At 38.6% G+C, this 25010-nt stretch overlaps 1 protein-coding gene across 3 annotated transcripts in view; it reads left to right on the top strand.

The window, feature by feature from the left end:
* Nucleotides 1-25010, top strand: part of LOC126763285 (protein FAM135B) — a 71353-nt gene that overhangs the window by 19620 nt on the left and 26723 nt on the right. For all 3 annotated transcript variants that reach the window (XM_050480613.1, XM_050480615.1, XM_050480614.1), the window contains exons 2-3: nucleotides 13316-14434; nucleotides 23310-23698. In XM_050480613.1, the coding sequence (XP_050336570.1) occupies nucleotides 14358-14434; nucleotides 23310-23698 (466 nt within the window). In that variant the 5' untranslated portion in view covers nucleotides 13316-14357. The remainder of the gene's footprint in view (nucleotides 1-13315; nucleotides 14435-23309; nucleotides 23699-25010) is intronic.

A 25010-nucleotide genomic window follows, 5' to 3' on the forward strand; every position in this document is an offset into this window, starting at 1 on the left:
GCTACGCAATTTAAAATGTAACGAATTTCTTCATTATTTTCACTAACTTTTGAACAGCTGTAACTTTTTTTCAACTTCCCAAAACCAAACTATTTTTTGGTTAAATGATGCTTAAAATCTCACCTTTCCAACACTATATAGTATGACAAAATTTGATTGCTAGCACTGGAGATATACGACTGCAATGACATCTATAGACAAAATACGAAAAGACCTATTCGACTACCCAATACATTTTATTGTAGAAGGAATTAAAACAAGGAAACCAACTCAGCAAAGCATACCGACCAAAGAAATGTTCGGATACTTTACTGTCATGTATACTACTTCGAGAGCTGATGGTGAGGTTTGAAGACCGATCATCGAAATAGAGACTGTATTTTGTAGGATCTTTGCCAAATACTCTTAAGTATTATCTCTTATTCTATCATATCCTCATATATAAAGCTCTTGCGCTCATTGTAAATCAACTTTGGCGATCGGTGTCGATTTTCAAATGGTTAAGATATGAGATCCAAGGTGTTTCAGCATAAGTCTCGCAAATATGGGACACCGAAAAAAAATACTAACATTATTCTAAATATTCTTCTCTAAATACTTCCGTAATTACAATAAAATTAGAATACCATAAGCTATGATTAAGTTGAGCCGGTATAAATTTAAAATCTCTCGAATGCTGAAAACTCAAATCGAATCTTAAAATTTGAAGTTTCTTTGATTGGTAGTTACGGAAGCGGGATTTTTCTGTAGCAATCCATACGGAGGAGGTAACTTCACACTAAACTAAAATTCAGTCTTTCAGAATTTAAATTCTTAAAATTGTTGGCTTAACAAAAGGCGCCAAGTGGGCTTCTGCTTTAGCCAGCAAGTTCGTTAAACTTCTACAAGCGGCGTTGAGAACATCTCTTGCGCCTACACTAAGTCTCATTACATAAGATTATGCAAAATGGTCGTAACTACATTCTCAGTGGTAAAACCGAAAAAAATCAACTGGATAGCTAGTCATACAGAAATAAGAGGTAATAACAGACAGTCGGGATGTCATTTCCATAAGCTGCCCTAGACCATTCATTTCATTTAGAGAAACACCACAAACATTAGCAACACAGAGCATTCTACAAAGCTACTTTGGGACCGTGTTAATGTTGAACAAGCCAAAAACCACTACTTATAAGCAAGAAGGAACTAAATAACATTTTAGGAGTTATCACAGGACATCCTACTTCTATATCCCACTATTCACAAAATTGGTATAGTGGAATCGGCGAAACGCAAAGCATACGCGTAGTATGATAAGCTTTTTGCCTAGATATATTCCATGGCTCCAAGTTTTCCAACTTAAAAGATATTGAAAGGAAAAAATCCGATATTCCATCAAATCCATTGAGTTTGTGGATAAGACTTAATTGCTCATTACTTGGGAGCTCAATGCGCCTGATGATGACCAAGGTGCGGCCCCTTCGGTTTGGCGCAAGTTTGAAAGTGGAGAAACTGAAAAAACTTGAATGTCTTATTGCGCTATAAGAACCTAAATACCAAATTCTGAAGCTCTTATGTACCACAGGCGGAAGGTTGAGAAAAAGTAATAACCTTGGATATAGTATTTAATAGAGAGTTTTCCCAGACTAAAACTATTGAAGCCATCAGATAACGAATATGGGAAAGCCAGTTCCTTCTTCTTCTTCTTTATTAGCGTAGACACTGCCGAGTTTACAACAGCGCGTCAGACGTTCTTCCCTTTCTCTATTTGCGCCAATGTGATATTCCAAGTGTAACCAAGTCCTTCTCCACCTGGTCCATCCAACGGAGTGGAGGTCTACCTCTTCCTCTGTTTCCACCGGTGGGTACTGTGTCGAATATTTTCAGAGCTGAAGTATTTTCATCCATTCGGACAACATTACCTACCCAACGCAGCCTCTTAATTCGCTGAACTATGTCAATTTCATCTTATATTTCGTACAGCTCATCGTTCCATTGACTGCGGTATTTACCGTTGCCAAGGGGCAATGAAGATACATCTTCCGCAAAACATTTCTCTCAAACACTCCTAAGCCGCCTCTCAGCAGGACCGGAATGATGAGCGACTTGTTTAAGGTGGTTTTTGTTCATCGAGAGAGGACTTTACTTTTCACTTGCCTACTCAATCCAAAGTAGCACTTGTTGGCAGTGCAGTGATTCTGCGTTGGATTTCAAGGCTGAACTTAGAACTAACAGCCCTGATGCAACGGGTTTTTCAATAGGGACGCTACAAAAGTAGACCGATGAAACGACGCCATATTCTTTCCCGCTCTTTTGGCATTTCTCTTCATTAAGGTTTCGGAGACAGTGGCCTCAACTTTAACAGTGCTACGTCCAATTTAGGGTCGTGATAATCGTCCCGTCAGATCAATAATTGGGCGTCTAGTGGAAAAACTTAAATCTACAGGCACAGTACAAAATGTTCCTGTGTCAGTGAGACAAAGAAGTGCCCGTTGTGTCCATAATTATGCTGCTGCTAGCGCATCAATTAAGAAAGACCCAAATCAGCCTCTCTCACGTCGTTCTCAAGCGTTGGGCATCTCTGTGACGTCGTTGTGGCGAATTTTGCGTAAAGATCTTGTTCTACATCCTAACAAGATGAAATTGATGTAAGAATTGAAGCCGCTTGACCACCAGAATTGTCATATGTTCGTGAATTGGGCTGAGCAACAACTTGAAAGTGATCCATGTTTTCATCGAAAAATCATATTCAGCGATGAGGCTCATTTCTGGCTGAGTGACTTCATCAATAAGCAAAATATGCGTTATTGGTCAGGCAGGAATCCACACGTACACCATGAGTCACCATTGCATCCCGAAAAAATTACGGTTAGGTGCGGTTTATGGGCCGACGGCTTCATTGGGCCGTACTTCTTCCGTGATCATGAACTGTCAATGGAAATCGCTACCGCTCAATGATAACCGAATAGTTTTTGCCCGAAATGGATAATATGGACTTGGAAAATATGTGGTTCCACCAGGACGGCACCACAAGCCACACTGCGAATGTCACAATAGATTTAGTGAAAACTAAGTTTGGTGAACATGTTATCTCACGAAATGGCCCAGTCAACTGGCCGCTTCGGTCGTGCGATTTGACGCCGTTAGACTATTTCCTGTAGGGCTATATGAAGTCTACGGCCTATACCAACAAGCCAGCAACGATTGAGGAACGGCAGCAGTAGCGGCCGATTTATATATCGGTATCGGCCGATTTATATATGCATAAAAACCGTCGAACATTGGGTTCAGCGTCTGATGTACTTGCACAGGAATAAAGAATTTCATTGATATCCTAAACCGTTTTTGGTTTATTTAAAAACAAAACCTTTGTAGCGCTCTTATTGAAAAATCTGTTGCCTGAAGGTACTTCCCTAGCTTTAATCCTTGCAAGTTGCAAGAGCATTCATGTTCACCGATACTGTCATATCTTACTACGGCAAAACCGAGTCGCCCGATTTGTGAACTCTACCGTGAGATTGTATACCTATTTAATACATTTATATTTATTATCTCAAATCCATAATCCATCATCGGTTACGATAACTTCCTTGCTCATTGCTTTCTCACACAATAGCGCAGCACTTAGCGGAATCACAGTTGATTCAACCGATTGCTATTTACAAACTATCTAAACTACTATCAAGGCTATACATTTCCACAGCGCTATATACATACATACATAATAGCGTGCAAAGCTTGCACTAAAACGATGATGATGAAGTGCTTTCCCACATTCCTATATATGTATGTATGTATGCAAGTGTGTTTGTACACCCATACTCAATGAGGAAGCGCTGTACGTAGGCCCTGAAACAATGTGATATCCGTGCATAGTACAAAACCAATAAAGCACGCGATTATCCCTTCGTGTGTTGACCTAACCCAAATTTGGTTGTGTGCGACGCAGCGACGCATGCACTTTGATGTCGTACATAAATTATAACGCATTATCCCATTGCCTGTCAGTTTTGTGTGTGTTGTTGTCACATATTCGAAAACAATACATAACATAAACGAAGCCACGATAGGGCTAAACGATTACATGAGTGCGGAAGTGAAAGCAGTGTTGCCACAATGAGAGTCTTTGAAGACACGTCCAGTGCTTTGTACTCGCAACGACCATTCCTAAATAGGTTGACGGGCGGTCGGGACACTTTGTGCGCCTGATGTGTTCGTAGATTTACCGCAACGAAAGTGACAGCAACAACAACAACTAGTATAAAAAATGGAACGTTCCACTTAATCTGCACGCCCACATAATTTCATGTGCATGTCACTTAAAAATCATCGTTATGTGCGAGCATATGAGTACATACATAGGTATGTGCACACGCTTTCAGTTAAGCTGCTCTGAATTAGAGTAGTTTTCAAAGTGCTTAAGCTCGTGTTACCATGTTTGTGTATATCTGTGTGTGTGGTGTGTGTTGAACTGGCAGCGTCATCACTTTCACTTGACTGTCAGTGGCACGAATTGTTTTCTAGCACATATCCACCTGCAGCGGTGCTGAGGTGTTGCCTACACACGTACGCGACAATATGGGTGACCTACCACCGCAGCTGTCATTTCGCTGGCGTTCACCTTGTTTTTTCGGTTTCTTGTTTTCTTTTTTTTTTTTGGTGCACTGTGGCCTCTTGTCTGTTCATTATTGCTGCTTTAATGGCACGAACAGTAAAAAGGAAAAAAAAGAGCAACTAAAGCACTTTTCCAACTCTCTGTAATGGTACGAGGGTTGTTTGATATGTCCATGGATAAAATTTTATATTTTTTGGTCACAAGGTATTATTCACATTACTCGGACTCACAAACTCTTTACAAAATTTAGCTAAAGTCTTTTTTACCTCAAAAACATATTTGGTTTGTAACTATGCGATTTGTTCCTTCAAAATTTTAATGTTTATATAAGAAAAGCATTTAAAATAATAGTAATCGCCTCATCACATGGTCATATGAGGCTAAAACATTTGTCAATCTTTCTGACAATTTGGCGAAAGAACCATCCCGGCTTGGCCTTCTGTCTAGTCGTGAATTCCAGGCGTTTTCGAGCAATCGTTCGTTTCAACTTGATGAGTTGCTGTCGGTATCATCCGCCATTAAAGGTTTCACCCGGATTCAGAAGCTCATAATACAGCATGCCCTTCTAATACCACCAAATATGGGACTGTAAGGTGGCGTCATGAAGTCATCAGGTTTCACATATGCGCTTAGAGTTGTCATAATAAGCCCATTTTTCTTTACCAATCACAATCCAATGCAAAAACAACCATGCACAACATAACGATGATTTTTTTTTTGTAGTGTTCAAGCATCATTTCTGGTATCAAAATCTCTTGGCTCCCATTCATCCAATTTCACTTTTTAATGTATTTGACTTTTCGAAATGCCCACATCATTGAGTAATAATACCAGTTCTTCATCTAAGATAAGGTTCAACCGTACAATTTTCTATTCCCAAAGATTATTTACACTCTACGAAAAACTGCACTTAAATATTCGTCACATATGTATGCAGCTCTTTGGCCTGACCGATAGGTCGAGCTACGAATACAAAATCTTTCCTCCTGTCTTAGAGTATTAATCTTAACCAAACTACTGTAAAGTTTCATGACATTTCATCCAATTGCTCTCAAGATATTGATCACAAAGAGAGACTTCCTATGCTATTTTGGTTTAAAAAAGAGAAAAGAGAGAGAGCATTTAGTGTTTTGGCAAAACATTGTTTTTTTACATTAATTGATTTACGTCCCCAGCAAATACGAGAGTTAAAGAGTAGTTTTGCTGAACTTCGTTTGGAACCTTTATAGCACAAATGATGAACCCTGTTCAGCCAGACTATAACAAAGCCAGAAAACATCGCGAATATTCATGAAATGGAGCTGACGTTCTTACGAACTAACGATCAAAAATCTAACGTTCAAAAGACAATATAGCACTGAACAAAACGAAAAGAACAGTCTTCTGTATAGTTGGTTTTTAGTGAAAGTCGTCCATAATTTCCAAAACCGTAACATTATCGACTGCCTCCCATTGCGCGTTGTTGGATCGATTGGATGTTAAGATCAAAGTCAAGCACTCTTTCAAGAAGAATAAATTTATTTTCCCTAAATCAACCTTCCTTCTTATCCAACTTGTGATACAACCGAAGAATTTAAAAAATTATTTCTTGCAAACACTAAAAGGTAGACATTTAATTTAATTTAAATTTAGAAAATTTAATTTAAAAGATGAGGAGGTAATTGAAAGCTGCTAAAAAGCAAAGCAAAAAAGCAAAAAAGTCGAGTTTTGTCCAGTAAATAGGACAAAACTTTTATTCAACATAGTTCCCTTCACTGTTTATAGCGAACCTTCAACTTTTCGCTACCATTTTTGTAGTACGATTTGTTCTTTGCTTCAAAATAGGCCTCAGATTCGGTTATCACCTCTTCATTCGACGAAAGCTTTTTCCCAGCTTCATTCATTTGAGATTTGAAAACAAGAAACAGTCCCTGGCGACCGGAACTGGAGAATATGATGTATGTATTTGTAGAAGCAAATCGAAGCCCAACTCATTGATTTTTGCCATGGTTTTTACAGACTTGTGATTCGGTGCCTTGTCTTGGTGAAACAGCACTTCCCTTTTCTTCTTTCTTTCGGCGATTTCGTCAAACGGCCCCATAACGCTATGCATTAGTTGCTGTTGATGGTTTTCCCTTTTCAAGGTTATCAATAAAAGTTATTCCATGCTCAGCCCAAAATACAGACGCCATAACCTTGTCAGCCGACCGTTGCGATTGTCCACGCTTTGGAGCGTGTTCATTGTGTGCATTCCACTCGGATGACAGTGGATTGAACTTCTGAATGAAATAGTGGATTCATGTTTTGAACATCTTCAAACACTGGTCCGAATCATCAACTCGTCTTTGATTTTGATCAAAAGTGAGCTCGCGCGAAACCCACTTTGCACAGAGCTTTCTCATACCCAAATATTAGCGAATGATATGATGTACACGTTCAGTTAATATCTATAGAGTGCCTGCTATCTCGAACAACTTCACTTTACGGTCATCCAAAATTATTTTGTGAACTTTTTTGATGTTCTCATCAGTTGCAACCACTTTTAGGCGACCACTATGTTCGTTGTCTTCGTTGCTCATTTCACAACTCTTAAACTTAGGATACCAATACTAGAATGGTTGATTTTCCTTGGGCAGTGTCCGGAAAGTCATCATCGGGCCAAACTTTCGCTTCTACTGTATTTTTTTCCTTCAAAAAGCAATAGTTAATCAACGCGTGAAATTACTTTTTATACATTTTTTTTTCACAATAAAAAAAGTTGCTTTCCTCAAAATGATATAATTAACAGACTAGTGATCCGTCTGCTTCAAAATGTATTTTACTTCTAACATTTGCTTTAAAATTTAATAATAAAAATCAAGTTAATAATTCAAAAATTCATTGACTTATCAAGCCTAAATGCTACACCATATGTAATATGTAAATATGTAGATAAAGTCTACGTAAAATACTAACCACTGTGGTACAGGCTCCAACTGCCCTCCATACGTCGCGCGGCTCCTTCAACTTCCTTCCTTCCTACTTAACATTTCAATCATTTTATTGTGTCAACAAGCTGCGCTCACTAAGCCATCATCAACACCAGCCAGCCAACAACACCAACAATCGCGCGTCCAAGCAGGTTGCATTAACTATCTGCTCCGCGCCGCTTGTGCTCCATTCTAACATATATTTATGCTTCTCCCCATTATAAACATAATTTCAGCGCTCATTTATTTAGCCTGGCGTTGGCGCCACACAACGCAGGCCAAGTCCACGATATGCGAACTAACGACAATGCTGAGCTGGTATTAATCATTGTTGTGCTTTTTTTTACATACTTGCAGAAGGCGGAGGTGGGTTGGAAAAATGTTTGCTTTTATGTACCTTAGTAGGTGCCAGAAATACATACATATATGCAAAATTACATAAATATATATGACATCTATACAGTTTCATATATACTATATGTGTATATATTTGTGTGGCGATTAAAAGTTTTATCCACTGAAGCCACTTGGCCTCATTCCGGCTGAGCTTGACGCTCTGTTAGAACAAATGCTTTATATTTACACTTAGCTTGCATTCACTTATGTAGTATGTAAGTATATATGTGAATATATATGTATGCAATCATATACCTTAAACACACAATGAAACCTTAGCTGGCTTTTGTTGTTACCTGAGCTATAATGTAGTAATAACGCAACGTAATAGCCTCAGGATGAATAATAATCAGAGATTTTTCCTCAATTTTCAGCGGGATAATAAACTTTGTTTTGTACATATGAGGGAACAAATTTATTTATGCGTGTTTACCTATATTTCATCTTTGCAAGTCAAGCTTCGACGGTTCTTAAATGAAAAGTAATAAGTATATAAGATAAAAGGTTGGAGAGTGCAGAGCTCGCACCTAAGCTTTTGCCTGTTCGTGAGCGACACCTGTTAGCTTAACTTTGAATTCATTGTTCAAAATTTTCTCGAAAATAAGCAAAATTAATGTCCTAGCGCTCTTAAGTAAATCAAAACTTTTTTCAAAGTAAAGCTTTTACTACTTGTAATATGAATAATGTTGATAATTTCTTTAACGTTTTCCTCTTTCCGCAATTTTTTAGATCTTCATTTTGACATATGACCTATCCTCATGAGTCCGCAGCAAATTTTTGACATTTCTTATTTTGTAAGAAAACGAAGGAATCACTGTTGAGAGCACATTCAGGCAGTCGTCCATCGAAATTTATTTAAAAGTCTCAGAAATCTTTATTTAAAAAATTGCAGTTATTGTAAATAATTGTTGATTTTCATGATACTGTAAATGGATCACCTTTCCAAATTTCCTACTCTCTTTTTTAAAGAGAAAACACAGAAACTTAAAATTTAATGGGGAATGTTTATTATCATTCGAAAGAATATTCTTTGGTATTTATTTTTTGAAGAATATCTCTTTCAAATTTTGGTTGCGGCTCCGTAGCGGATGGCCAATCCTTTGAGTCCAATTTTCGATTACTCGTTCGAGCATTTCGACTGTTAACTGGCGAAAGACGCGAGTGATGTTTTGCCAAGGCCTGAATCGAAGCGGGACTTTACATATCTTGGTGGCCAATCGACCGGCCCAAAACGTGAAATTATCTGCTCACCGAAGTGTTCTATCAATAAATTCATTAATTGATACAATGTGTGGGAAGTGACGTCGTCTTGTTGAAACGAAATCTCACCGAGATCACGAGCTTCCAATTCGGGCATCAAATAGTCGGTTATCATGGCGCGATGACAGTCGCCATTGACGGTTATGTTCTCACCGTCATCATTGTTGAATAAATATAGATCGATGATTCCACCGGACCACTAATCTCACCAAACCGTTGTTTTTTTCTGTATAAAATGGCAGCTGTTGAGCCTCTTCAGGTTGCTTTTTGTTTCGAATGCGGCAATTTTGCCACATTCATTGACCGAAAAGTGGGCCTCATAGCTGCAAAAAATTTTTCTCTAAAATGTCTGCCTTCTAGACGTGTTATATTCGGTCGAATATTATCCAATAATGAATGCTGGGTCTGAAGATGCGTGATGGTGTTGCGAATAGTATGCTCATTAACCCGATTATGTTGACCATTCAAACGATTTTTAAGCGAATTCAGGCGTAAGTCTTTCCATGATGAAATATCAAACAAAACTGAACCAAAATAACATGGCAGCTTGACACGACTCACGCGTGATCTGTCAAAAAAAAAATATTGGAAAAAGTATCTCTACTTGGCTCTGCCGTTATATTGAAAAGACAAGTCATACAAGTATATTGCTATAGAAGTTTTTTGGAAAGACCCTAAATTCAGAATATTTCTTACCTGTCGCATCACCAAAACAATTTCCATTTTAAAGTAATGGATATTGTTGTAATTAAAATTGTTTGATTATTGTTTAATCCTTAAACCGCCCAGATAATTAACTGAAGTTTTCTCGATTTCCAGTTTTTTGTGATAGCTTTTCGATAGTTCTTCTTATAATTATTAATATAATAAAAGTATATATTTGAGAGAAAATCCTTCATATACCAATTTTATAAAGTATATTAATGTATCTGGAAACTCGATAACCAGTCAATACTCTCATATATCCCAGAATGCAAAAACTAATACTATAGTTCAAAAAATAATGGGGAGACCTCAGGAGGAATAATCTATAACTCTTATCCTTGCTCCTTAAGATTACCTTTCATAAAATATGTACTTACTAAATTTTTGTGTAAATCTTATAAAAATCTTACTAGGTTTCGATTAGTCGCAAAACAGTTCTACATCCTATCCTATGAAAATTGCTAACTCAAATACATATTAATCCTGAAAAATATGTGCGAGTATAATTTTGGTAATCACGGTCATATATAAAGCAAAAGTAAAACCCTCTTCCAGGTTCCAATAGAACGCCATATATTTGGGAGGATCACGCGTTGTATAAGAGCGATTGAGTTACGCTATATGGCGTTGTAAAGATAAAACTTTTAACTAAAAATTATCTTCTCCGAATCCAACTTTTTGTTGGAGCACGCGCTACAGATAAACAGTAGTAAGGAGTTTAAAATGGGGTTTTCAATACGGACGCTACATAATTAGACCGATAGGGAGAGCAAACGACACCATATTTTTCCCGCTCTTTCGACATTTCTCTTCAGTAATGTTGACCATTTCATCATGGAAAGATATACGATCCAAGACACAGTCGAAAGTATTAAAATTTACTACCGAAATTTGGATTTAGTGGTCTCAATTTTAAGAGCTAAATCGCATTTTATAATTTTTCTCAATAAATCCGAAAATATTGGCCCACTCTAAAAGCCATCCCTTAGACATAAAATTGCCAAAAAGTCTTACATTGTCATACAATTTATATAAAATGACACACTGATTGAGTACTGACAGATATTGGAAAAGTAAGGATATAAAAATATGAAAAAATTATTTGTAGTTTTATTGCTTCGATATTTGTTCTACACATCTACAATTTTAGGTGTTTATTTCAGAGATTTGAATGTCGAGCGCTGAGAAAAACGAGATTCCTTATTTTAGGATGATCGTAAAATGTTTTTGAAAATTACTTGCTTTTCTTTCTAGTCACTTAAGCCGTTAGGTAAATGATCTCAAACCAAACCAAAGTTACTCAAAAGTGCCAACAGTTATGCGGAGATAGCTTAAGTATTCTTGATTTGCCTGATATAATCAAATTAACATTACGAAAGAGAAAATAATGTCAGACAAATATTAAAAACTAAATATAAGTTATAGCTTAATATCCGCCTTGTACTACCCGTACATGTGTATCGTATGTAGTCTCTTCGAACCTAAGAACAATTTATTTTATTTTCTGTGAAATATCTTAGAGCCCAGAGAACGACATTCCTTATGGCTCAGAGAAGAATATTCCAAAATCTTCTCGCACTTTCACTGTACCCCTAATACCTTGGACCCCTGCTACCTACTCCTAGCGGCATTTTCTCCGCGCATTTTCCTCCGATAAATATGTGGGTCAAGGGAAGATTGGAGGGAAAATTTCTGCCGGGAGCTCTCAATCAACTCTTGTTTCAGTCTGCCAGACTACTGTAGTGTCTTTCACACAGAAGTGACAGCCAGCAGATGTACTTCCCTAGAGTGTAACTTCTTTTAGCTAGGTATGCATTCACACCGATAGAAGAGTTGCGGTTCAGGTCTTAAACAGTGCTAACAGTGAAGCTTTGCCCGAACTTAGCAAGCGGTGGTCAACATACAGCACTGGTGGAGTAGCGAAAGCCGTTTTTGGTCCAAAACATTGAAATGCTAGCTCTTAGCAAGACTTACTAAAGATTTTGGAAGGCGCAACTTTTTAAAATTCTAATGAGGAAGATGAGGAGGAAGCATCGATACACTTTTTCCTTCACTGTTCAGCTTTTGGAGGCTAAGGCTGAAGCATCTCGGTTGCCATACTTTTTACGAACGCGGCGGATTGGGAGAAATCGATATTAGCCGTCTCAGTTAATTCGTGGCAGACTCTAATCGGTTTGTCGATAGATGACAATCTTTTTGACCCATATCTAGGATATCTAGGAGTTCTGGACATCACAATGGACAGGCTTCTCCGGCCAAGTGGGATTATTAGTGACCTCATTGATAAACGAGGAATGTACCGCGACCTTAGGTTTAATGTGCCCTCTCCTAAATCACAAAGACTCACCTTGCGCCAGCATGTTGATAAAGTCCAATGTACTGCTAGGTGCTAGCGAAACGATATGATTCTTATTTGGCAACATGGATCCAAGGGCCTTCAACCAGCGCCTGCAAACTGCTGTGCACTGTATTAGCAGATGTGGTTCTGGTATTTCAGGCTCCCTGTCGCAGAACTCGTGGCCTCACGAGAATTATTTACCCAACCTAACCCACCTTATAAAAAATATTGACTGTAATTCACACCCATCACCTGTTAAAGGTATACACCATTTGACCTAATCAACGGATATTATTTTGTTGCATTCGCATTTACCTTCTTTTATCGAGTTCGCATTTAGGTGCTTTTGTGTTATTTGTTCTCACATTCTAGTACGCGGTACTTCTTCCTTTTTTTTCTACTTCATACACTCCAACAGTATTGGTATTCGTATTGACCTCATAACCTCGGCCGAGTGGGCAAAAAAACCCATAAAGCGTCCGAACAGTGCCAAACCTCCGACCATTTACGCTGCTCAAGCACCACACTTCAAACGGACGCAGTCGCTTGGACGCCCATCGATTGTTATTTACCCAATTTATGGGTTGCTTTATGTGTTGTTGTTTACTTTTAGACGTTGTCTACGCATACATACAAGTGTGTATAACGGCACATTGTGTGTCAGGTCCAAGTAAGCACGCGGTCTAGTCGCTTAGTTGGGTGCTGCGGTCGTTGGACGGTCATTAGCCTCGCATATTATGACGCATTGATCCAATTATTTGCAAAAATTTGTAGCCAATTTTATTGACTCACGCGCTCGTGAGCCGGCGTAACTAATTTCGTGTGCTTAGTACGGTCGAAGTTAGCAGTTCGTGAGCATCGCGCGACAACGTAATGCCATTAAAGGCGAAAAGGCACGAGACGCAGCACAAAACAGGCTCGTAAATTGTGTTTCTAACATTAGCGCGTGCTGATATTAGCCTATCGCGTTCTAGCCATCAATAAATAATAAGCTTTTTAAGTGAATGACTTCGTTAAAGTTTTAATAAAGTGAACTTTTGTAGGAATTGTACACAAATTCAAATCTTTTTGCAGTTTCTTTTCGCCAGCAATGCACTTCAGAGCGTTCTCCAATCAAAGGATGAACTCGAAATCAACGAGAATGACTTGCGCTGCCGCTAAGTCAGCGAGAAAGTCAAAGCCAGAGTAGGCGTACGCTATTATAAAAAAGGAATTGAAAGCATATACCGTTATATGTGTTTGTATGAGAAGGGGAGAATGTCAAGTAGTAGAAAGCTTGTAAAAAGTACGCCTTGCATTATTAAAATTCCTTTCGTGCGCAGTCAAGAGGAAAACATGACACAAATTGCGGAACTCAAACCCCACAATACGAAGCGCTACCGAAATCAGCAACAACAACAACAACAATAGCAGCAACAGCTAAAGCAGCAACACGGGCGGCAGCAACTTTTAAATACAGCAACCGAGACCAAAAAAAACCAACAACAAAGTAATAGCAAAAAGGCAGACCGAACTGCGCTCAAGCACGCCAACTTGGAAACTTAAGGAAATTCGCAAACACACACACACACTCATGTATGCACACACAAATACGTAAATACGTAATCATAGCAGAAGCTCGCGTCTCACTTTAAAATCGCCTTCAATGCACAACACTCGCTAATAGTGACTGCCAAGCTGAAGTGGGACCTTAGCAGTCGTTCTTTGCGATTTATGTTAAGGACAAGTGGCGCCATTTGTTCAGTGCCTCCATACTCGAGTCACAACTGGCGACGACAACAACACAAGCACAACAGTAGCCAGTGAGCGTACCACAAATGCGGTAAGGCGGCACGGCAACGGCGGTACAAGCGGTTTGTAAACAAACGCAGCCGCAACGATTAACAAGGATTCTTAGTTGCATTGCCAGCCCCCCATCTTGGGCTTGGCGTTTGGTACATCATACTCGCTACGTCATAGCAACGTTTACTACGTCAGCAGGAAAAAATAGTGCCGTAGGTGTTTAGCACAATAGCACAGACGACGACTACGACAACGAAAACGGCAACGAGGACGTCGAGGACGTTGAGGACGACTCGGTACTTGAGGACAGTGACGCTGTGGCATTCGGCTCGGCATGGGTGACCTGCAAGCAACAATTGAATTTTCCGTTGAGCTCTATAAATTCTTCAATGTTGACTTATTTCAAAGAGGGTAAGTTCAAGATGTGTTCTCATTTTCCATTCTTATTCCCATTTCCATTTACATTCTTATTCCCATTAGCATTACTTACTGTCGAAAAAATGTGTGAAGTATACCAGTTATATATGGTATGTGTGAGTACATAACATAACAAGGTGTGGTGTGGGGTAAGCAGTGGACAATAAAGTGGCGGTGTCACATTAAATCAGAATACGCATTGTGCGCACAGTCGTCATGACATTAACATTTGCGCATGTTAATTATATTGCAGTTATACATACATACATACATAAGTTTTATTAATCTTCGCTTGAAAAATAGAAACGGCCAAAGCTCTTTGAAACACTCGAGTATTCGTTTTTAATTGCCCTCGACAGGAACTCGACTAGGAATTTTTATACTCTCGCAACAAAGTTGCTGAGGAGAGTATTATAGTTTTGTTCACACAACGGTTGTTTGTAAGTCCTAAAACTAAAAGAGTCAGATATAGGGTTATATATACCAAAGTGATCAGGGTGACGAGTAGAGTTGAAATCCGGATGTCTGTCTGTCCGTCCGTCCGTCTGTCCGTCCGTCAGTGCAAGCTGTAACTTGAGTAAAAATTGAGATATCATTATGAAACTTGGTACACGTATTTCTTGGCTCCATAAGAAGGTTAAGTTCGAAGATGGGCGAAATCGGCCCACTGCCACGCCCACAAAATGGCGAAAACCGAAAAACCTATAAAGTGTCATAACTAAGCCATAAATAAAGATATTAAAGTGAAATTTGGCACAAAGGATCGCATTAAGGAGGGGCATATTTGGACGTAATTTTTTTGGAAAAGTGGGCGTGGCCCCGCCTCCTACTAAGTTTTTTGTACATATCTCGGAAACTACTATAGCTATGTTAACCAAACTCTATAGAGTCGTTTCCTTCAGGCATTTCCATATACAGTTCAAAAATGGGAAAAATCGGATAATAACCACGCCCACCTCCCATACAAAGGTTATGTTGAAAATCACTAAAACACTAAATTTTACGGAAGAAATGGCAGAAAGAAGCTGCACCCAGGCTTTTTTTTTAATTTAAAATGGGCGTGGCGTCGCCCACTTATGGACCAAAAACCATATCTCAGGAACTACTATTCTAATTAATTTTACAGCAAAATAAAAAAATATGTAAATGACGGATAATGAAATCTCGATTATCACTTTATCATGCGAGAGTATAATATGTTCGGTGACACCCGAACTTAGCCCTTCCTTACTTGTTGTATTTGTAAAAGTGATTTAATGATGATTTTGCTTTGTTGTTCGAACAATAAAATGGCTATAAGTATAATAGAATTACATATTTTTACGTGGATGTACTTCTGTACGAATAACTTATAAAGCAGGAACATGAACTTTAATATGATTTAATATAAAGAGTGCTATTGCAAAAATCTTGGGAAAACGGCTCCTCTCCAGATAAAATACGCATTTCTCACAAAATACTTCAGCAATCGCACTCAATTTACCAACAACAATACTTTTCAGCATTGGTCTATGCTATCAAGCCTAGAATTTAATTGATTAAAGTTCTCTATAACGGCATTTCTCAAATGACTAAAAAGGTAGGGTTGAGGTTCGTTCAAAAAATTGTCGTGAATTTTGTATTTCATAAGAAAGTGTTTATAGTATTCATTAATATCCATTTTATCCCCCTCAAAGTATCACCTTCAGATATATCGCACTTCTGCTAGCGTTATTTCCTATTCTCAAAATCCTGTTTTGTGATCGTGTTTAGCTCCTTCTTCAATGCAGTTTTTATTTCCTCAATCGTAGCGTAGCGACGTCCTTTCATTGATCTTTTTAGTTTTGGAAACAAAAAATTTTACAGGCCATGTCTGGGGAACACTGTGATGCATAACGAGCCGGCTGTTGAAGAAAATTGTTAGTAAAATCTTCACATTCGATGATATTGATATTATTGGCTTCAACAACAGTACCGTTAGTTCTGCTTTCTCCAGACTGGATAAGGAAGCTTTGCGTATGGGTCTGGTTGTTAACGAGAACAAGACGAAATATCTCCAAATAGTCATCGCATTAGCGACTTGGCTTGCACGTCACTATTAGCAGTCTTAACTTTGTAGTTGTAGACAATTTCGTCCATCTTGGAACCAGCATCAACACCAACAACAGTATCAGCCTTGAAATCTAACACACAATCACTCTTGCCAACAGTTGCTACAGTGAACTGAGTAGGTAATTGAGAATTAAAGTCCTCTCTCGACGGAAAAAGATCAAATTCTACAAGTCACTCCTCATCCACGTCCTGCTATATGGTGCAGTGGCGTAGACGATGATAACATCTGATGAGTCGACGTTTACGAGTTTTCGAGAGAAAGGTTTTGGGAAAGATTTATGCTATTTTGCGCATTGGCAACGGCGAATACCGCAGTTGATGAAACGATTACCTGTACGAGATAGACGGCGACATTCTCATACTTCTGCAAATCAAGAGACAGCGGCTGCGCTAGCTAGGTCATGTTGTCCGGATGGAAGGAAACACTCTAGCTTTGAAGGTTTTCGATTCAGTACCCGCCGTGCGAAGCAAAAAAAAGAAGACCTCCACTCCATTAGAGAGATCAGTTGGAGAAGGACCTAGCTACTTGGTATCTCGAACTGGCGCTAAATTGCGAAAAGAACGACTGGCGCGATGTTGTTAACTCGGCTACATTTGTCCAATGAATTGAGCCGGAAGTGCCAGAAGTAATTGATATTTTCGGTAAGACATATGCCATGAGCACTGCAGGTGCTAGGGTGTACCGATTTCGATTATTTTTTGACTTGAGATGGAAGACCTTAATGCCAATATTTGTGAAAAGTTTTATTAAAATAGCTTCATTGAAAGAAGCATATTGAATTAAGGATTGTGATATACAAGCTTTGTCCGGAGTGTAAAAGGATTGAGTCGATTTAAATAAATTTGTTGAACCAATCGTTGTAATTCTTTAAAAACTTTTAAAATAGTCTCCTTCTGCGTCGATGCAGCGCTGACAGCGCAATTTCCAAGCACTGAAGGCGTCACGGAAGGCATTCTCCAGAATAGCTTTGAGAGCCGATATGCATGGTTCTCCTCTGTCGTCTCAAAATTCTTGCCTTTCATCGGCCTTTTCAGGCAAGGAAACTGAAAAGTCCGGGGGCTACATTTAGGCGTTGGAATCACGAACTTGGTTATGTAACTGTTCACAAGAAAGACGGTGTGAGCCGAAGCGTTGTCGTGGTGCAACTTCTCATCGGCTGCGATGTCTTGTCGGGTCCGATTGACCCTTCGTTTGAGTCAATTGAGGACTTCCACGTAAAACTTTATTTTTTTTTTGATAATACTTTTTAATATATAATGCTTAGCCGACGGTCCAAGTTCAAAACTTTGCGCACACGAGTCACATTGTCGGTGTTTGTCGAAGTCGCAGGTCTCTCAGCACGGTATTCATCAGCAAGGCCTGGTTTCCCGAATCACACTACTCTTGCTAAAGCAACATCTGGGTAAGCCTGATCTCTTAACTGATCCAAGTCTCTTAAAGTTATAAGCTATAACAATTCGAAAACATAGCATTGAGAATTGTAAATGTGTACTCATTTTTGTATGAAATCCAACAACAATTTTTTTAAACAAGTGTAAAAATTTATAATTTTACGATGCTTTACGACGGGTTGTGAGTACCCCATATATATTTTAGAATTTTTATTGTTACAAACATACACTAGAAACATACAAAGAAGTTCTGAAATTTTTGAAAAAAAAAAATTTAAACTGTGACGCCATTTTGGTGACCCTTCGGAATGATCATCTAAAGTGAAAAAACTTTTTTTAGTTAAAATCTTAATTTAGAACTTAGACAAAGGAAAAAAACTCAAAATTGGATTTCTGGCAGACAATTCTACAAAAAAATTAAAATTTCAATTTGTAATCGAGAAAAAATCCGTCGTCCGAGTCTTTAAGAATTGTATCTCAGAGTCCTGCATAAAATTTCATGAAGATCCGTTCAGCAGTTCTCGAGAAATCTTGCTAAACGACTTCAAAAACACAGTTTCGAAAAAAACGTGTTTAAACGCGGCGCACTATGTCTAGCTAGCCTCGACACACAAGTTCTCAAGGCTGTATCTTCGAAACTACTTGCATTACTCAGATCAATTTAAAAAGTACAGACAATATGTATTATAAAGGTGTTGTAGAATTTAATAAGACAATAAAAAATTCGATTTTTGAAACCCGTAAACCCATGTACCCCTTAAGGGCTGTCGTTTTACAAAATAGATGAAAATCACTGAAGAAGCTAAAGGCTATCTCAAAAATCAAGTTTGAAATTGGAAGAAGCGTTGTCGTAAGTGCATATTATGAAATGGGGATTGCATTAAAGGCGACAACAATAAAACTCTCACAAAAATGCATATTAAAAAAAAACAATATTTTTATTTTGGTATAGATAGATTCTTATTTCAAGCATAGTTTTTTGTTACTAAAATGTTTATATTGTTGACTCATTATTTAAATATAAAATATTTTTTTACCTGTTTTCTCATATGGTATTTCACACGTAAATCCATTTTTGCACTGTATGGTATGTGAATAAAGAAATTATTTTTTCATAAAAAAAAAACAAAATATTTTAATACAAGTTGAATCGTAAATGAACGCCAATAATAATAATACCTGGTATTTATTAATAACTATTCTTTGTATCATCACGTATGTATGTGTGTACCTAACAAAAACAAATAAATTATACATATTCCGTTTTTATTATTGAAGTTTTTTGTTGATTGCCAATAAAAGCTAAATTTAGAAACGCTTTGAGCACAACTACAATCCAACAGATAAAGAAATAAATAAATAACTGTATTTAAGCGTATGAATGAAGGGCGAGTACACGCAACGGCCTTTCAAATAATACTCGCATGAAATACCTTGGTGTACATATTTGTATACAAATTAATTATTTATTGAGCTATTTCGTGTTCTAAAAATAAACACTTACAAAAAGTGGAAAGCGTTAAAGCGTCAGACTTACATAGGAAAAAATTGCTAGCGGTTGGCTTTGAATTTATGGCAGGTGGAAAAGGTGTACTGATTTTTATACTTCCGCAACATGTTGCACAGAGTAGAATAGTTTACTTCGGTTCTTTGTAGAATCAATAAAATTTGTAAAATTTGAGATATCTTGATAAAACTTTGAATATGTGTATCTTGGCACACTGAGGAGTGCGGTATAAGGGAAGCGTAAAATCGGAACATAAGATTGAGATAACTAAGTCACAAATGATGCAAAAATTAATTTAATACACATGCTTGACACGTCACAGTATCTTCAAAACCGCTAAAGCTATGTCGACGATAAAAAATAGTTTAAATTGGATTATAACCATGTCGATATCCAATACAAGGTTATGTTAAAAATTAGTAAAAGTGTGGAAACTCTCTAAAGAACAAGAAAAAACGTTAACTTCGGCTGCACCGAAGCTAATACACCCTTCACAAGTTAATTTCTTTTAGTAACAATGTGTTCAGTTTGTATGGAAGCTATATGCTATAGTAATCTGATCCAAGCAATATTGCCGGAGATTATATTATTACCTTAAGCAGCAATACATGTAAAATTTCGTAAAGATACCACGTCAAATGCGAAAGTTTTCCATACAAGCTCTTGATTGCGATAGTTCGGTTTGTATGACAGCTATATGCTATATTAATCGGTTCTGAACAATTTTTCCGATATTACATTATTTCTATGAACAATAACTCACACCGAATTTCGTGAAGATATATTGTCAAATGAAGAAGTTTCCCAAGCAAGCAGTTGATTCCGATCATTCAATTTGTATGGCAGCTATATGCTATAGTTAACTGATCTGAACAATTTCTTCGGAGATAACACTATTATTTTAGAAAATAACCTGTGCCATCTTTTGTGAAGATACATTGTCAAATGTGAAAGAAAGTTTTCCATACAAAAACTTAATTCCGATCGTTCAGTTTGTATGTTAGCTATACGTTATAGTGGTCCGATATCGACAGTTCCGACAAATGAGTAGTTTCTTGAAGAAAAAATGGCGTTTTCAAAATTTCAAAACGATATCTTAAAAACTGAGGGACTAGTTCGTATATATGTATACAGACGAACAAACAGACAGACAGACGGACATGGCTAAATCGACTCAGCTCAACATACTGATCATTTATATACAAGTATATACTTTATAGGGTCTGCGACGCTTTCTTCTGGGTGTTACAAATTTCGTGGCAAACTTAATGTACCCGGTTCAGGGTATAAAAATGACAGAAGCATACGATTTCCCATAAATTCAATAGATATCGTAAGTTTGCATGAGAATTAGTAAAAAATTGGACAATAAGCGTGCCACGATCCACTCTTAAGTAAAACCTCATATCTCATTAATGGATTTGAGTTAAATTTGGTACATAACATTGCCTAGACATTCTTCTGTTACAGCAACGAAATCGTCAAATATACAAAATCTGACTACAACCACACCTACTAGACATACGACTCCATTTTTAAATCCACCAGATTATGTGCCTTTTCGTTCGATAATATGTTTCCATCTAGACGGCAAGAACTCGGACAATCACTTTTCACAAGCCTCTTTTGAGTTCAACTTTACACCAACAAGGACATTCGCCATGGACAGGAACAAGTGGTAATCACTTGGCGCTATGTCCGGGCTATATGGTGGAGCCGATAAAACCTCCCATTCGAGCTCCCGTAGCTTCTGACGAGTCATCAACGAAGTGTGGTCCGGCGTTATCCTGCTGGAACATTACACCCTTCCTGTTGGCCAATTCTGGACGCTTCTGGTCGATCGCCTGCTTCAAGCCCAGAAGGTTTTTTTGCGTCAAATCATGCGGCACCCAAACATCAAGCTTTCTTGTGTATCCAGCCTTCTGCAGATGGTTTAAAATGGTTTGGTGGCTAACTCCCATCTTATGGGCGATGTCACGAGATGCCACAAGCCGGTCTAACTCGATGTTTCCCATTATTTGATCGGTATTCGCCGTCAGAGGTCTTCCGCCGGCTGGCTTATCCATGGTGTCGTTTTCACCCGCTCTGAATAGTCGAAATCATTACTCCGCAGTTCGAAGTGTTAGAGTACCATCCCCCAAAACACCATTAATCTCACGGAACGTTTCTCTAACGGATTTGCCTTTAACGAAGGAAAACTTTAAAATAACGCGAATTTCGGCGTTAGTGAACTCCATGTTAACACGTTTATAACTGTTGAACGCAATATCCAAACTAATCATGCATAGCGTCGTTTTGTAGACCTTTAAAAGATGTATAGTATTGCCAAATATGAGCTCTATAGAGCTTTATACATAGCCGCAAAATTTAAAAGACAAAAAGGCGGAAGGGAGATATTTAACAACTTAATATATCCATTTAATAATTATTTCAAAAATTCAGTTAAAAATATATTTCAGCCTGATACTTAAATACTTTTAGTACTGAACAGCTCAAATAAAAAGTATTACAAATATAACAATCGCATTTTGCCGCCAAAATTTCCGGTGCACTTTAGAACACTGATTTCCTTAATTTCAAAGCGAACACTGTTAATTTCCTCAATCTTTTCGATTTCAAAAATAATCCATTAATGTTTAAGGACACTTCGTGCGACGCTAACGAGTATGCCAGCTGCAGGCAATGTCGCTCAAAACTGCTGACAGCGATTTTAACATTCCAGTGACAAACACATAAACTGCCTTATAAAATTAAAAATTAATTAAAGCCAACAAGGAAATTCTTGCGTCACTTTCCTGCCTTCTCCCGCTCACTTTTGTCGGCGTAAGCGACGTTGCACGCTTGTTTGGATTTTCCCACGATGCCAAAACGTTTAATTTTAGCCCATTTCATTTGACATTTACGTGCTTGAACGCTATTTAAAAACAAAAAGCAATAACAACAGTAAATTAAATGGCAGCCAACGCAAGCATAGTGGCTGAGCATCGAACATTAAGTGGAGGCAGCCGTTAGGCGTATGTGTGTGGCATGTACATATACACACGCAATCAGCTGTGCGCTTCACACGTTCACCGCACACCAGCAACACCAGCAGCGAGGCGGCTAAGCACTCAGCAAATCACTTGCTTGTTTATGAAATACACATGTCAGCAACAGCAACCATAACAAATAATTTGACATTTGCAGTTCCCACTCAATGAGTATTGTTGTTGTTGTTATTGTGGTTTTTTTGTGTCTTTACGAAAAGTACACACAGTCGACTGGCTAAGAATGTTTTTCCGGCACAACAGTAGAGTGATTACATACATACATGTGCACACACACACACATATATCTACTCAGTTTGAAATAGGTATATTTGTATGTTGCTCATACGCCATGTACCATCGTCCATCTGTCTACTTATCAGCTGCGCTGTCGTTTCGTTTGACTTTTCGCCGCCTCCGACTGACTGGCAGTCTATTTGTCGGGATCAACGGCGAGTGCTTATGTGGGATTTGCACATCTGACGCGCAGCGACAACATTGCGTTGATGAGATTAAAAACGAAAGCATGTTTTCCGCCGTTAAAAGGCCAAAAATAATCGTAACTCATGCGAGCGCTGAGGGCGTTGAACAGCCAATTGACAAATACGCGACGATTTAAGCGCGCCGTTGCTGATGGCAGATAGAATGGCGCAGAAATTAATGTATGCTGCGGTTAATTCATTCTTATCCACTGGTAGCTGCTTGCCACACACATGTACACACACACACACACCAAAGAGAAAACTCATTTTGAAATACTTGCTTCCACCAATATATATTTTATATATATAAATTTCGCATATAAATTCCTGTTTACTTATATGTTTTGTATTAATTTACGACTCTTCCGCAGACTCTATCAGGTGCGCTGCGGTCTACGTGTTTCTCCACGGCTCCCCGTGCAGGTGGAGACCAGCATAGCAGACACACCGCAGAACAATGCACACACGGCGGAAATACACACACAGGCGCCAGCAACCACAAATGGTTGCAATGGTGGCGATAGCAGTGGCGGTGATGGCGGCGGCGGCGGCGGCGGCAGCAGCGATGGCGATGTGTTGCAAGAGCCGCGTGAACAGCAACAGGATGCATTGCCAAGCATGTTGCAGAACGGCGGCAGCCTATTGTCGGGATCTGCATGCATAATTAACGGTTGTGGCGCATCGCGCGTCTTTCAGATCCTCTACCGGAATGAGGAAGTGACGCTGCGCGATGTTATACACTTTCGCACACACTTGTTGGGTGAGTGATAATTTAAGATTTATTACCATACGGCATGCGGCATGTGCACTTGCAGAGTTTTGATGCCTGTGAAAGGAAATAATTAGGAACTTTATATGGGTATACGCTTGCTATGTAATCAGTGCTATATTCAGCATAAAAATTTCAAATTACAATTTTAATAATGCAAGACTTTATTGTTGATGTATGTGTGTATGAACTATTACTTACTGACAAGGTACCGAATTAATTACACTATGCGACAAATTCTGAGTGTTGAACCAAACCAGTTTTTCGAGAGATTCAGTCATAGGTAAACAACTAAGCACTCAAGTTTTCGAAGTTAAGTTCAGAAAAAGCAATATTTCTTTGGAATTTTAAAATTGGGGTTATTGAAAAACATTATTATTAATTCTGGTGAGAAGTTATTAAAAACGAAAAACAAGAAAAAACGTTGATGCCGATTGCACCGAAATTAGAATACTCTTCACAAATAATAAAGTTTCTAACCAAGAAGTTGATGTGATCGGCTAATTTGAACGGTAGCTATATGCTATAATGCTCCGATTTCGGCGGTTCCGATAAAGGGAGCTTGTTGGAGAGAAAATGAGGTGCGCAAAACTTCAGAACAATATCTCCAAAACTGGGAGACTGGAGACTGACAGACAGACAGACGCGCCGGCGAATATGGCAAGTTTCACAGCAGCCGGTTGTACGTTACCGGAATTGACTCGGTTCTTTTTTTTGTCGTTCTAACTCCGTTTGGATCTGTGAGTTTAGATTAAGTTTGTCATCACTGGAGCAACTCCTTGCAGCAGGGTTGCTTTGCCTCTTACTGGCGTACGAGTATTGAGTCCTACCCGTGCCCGGTGGGCTTTTTCAGCTGCGTTTACGCTAAAAGACTCTATCCAAACTTCATCTCGGCTAGGTAAGGTATCTTAATACCTTTTTGGGCCTAAGGCACATCAAGAAAAAAAGTTACGCATCCCCATGTTGCCAACTCAAAACTGCGACATTCGCCTGAACGGCTTTGCAATATGAACCAAGTTCGGACACTTCGCCACCACTCCATCCGAGTGGCCAACAAAGAACCCTACGGTCAATAGAAGTTCAAACAGGCAACATTGCTCTCCGCCTCCTAGGAATATCAAGAAGAATTTTCTTAACTACGTCGACATAAAACAGTACGCAGTCCAAACTTCGGTCGCAACAAACTTCAGACAAGCGCTGACCGCCATTCATAGTATAGCCACTCTACTAAGTGAATGGAGTACTTGGTGTCAAACCACCACCCATTGCAAACGACGAGTCCGAGTTGCCGCGAGAATCTAGA

Source organism: Bactrocera neohumeralis, chromosome 6 (genome assembly GCF_024586455.1).
Source record: "Bactrocera neohumeralis isolate Rockhampton chromosome 6, APGP_CSIRO_Bneo_wtdbg2-racon-allhic-juicebox.fasta_v2, whole genome shotgun sequence".
Lineage (NCBI taxonomy): Eukaryota > Metazoa > Arthropoda > Insecta > Diptera > Tephritidae > Bactrocera > Bactrocera neohumeralis.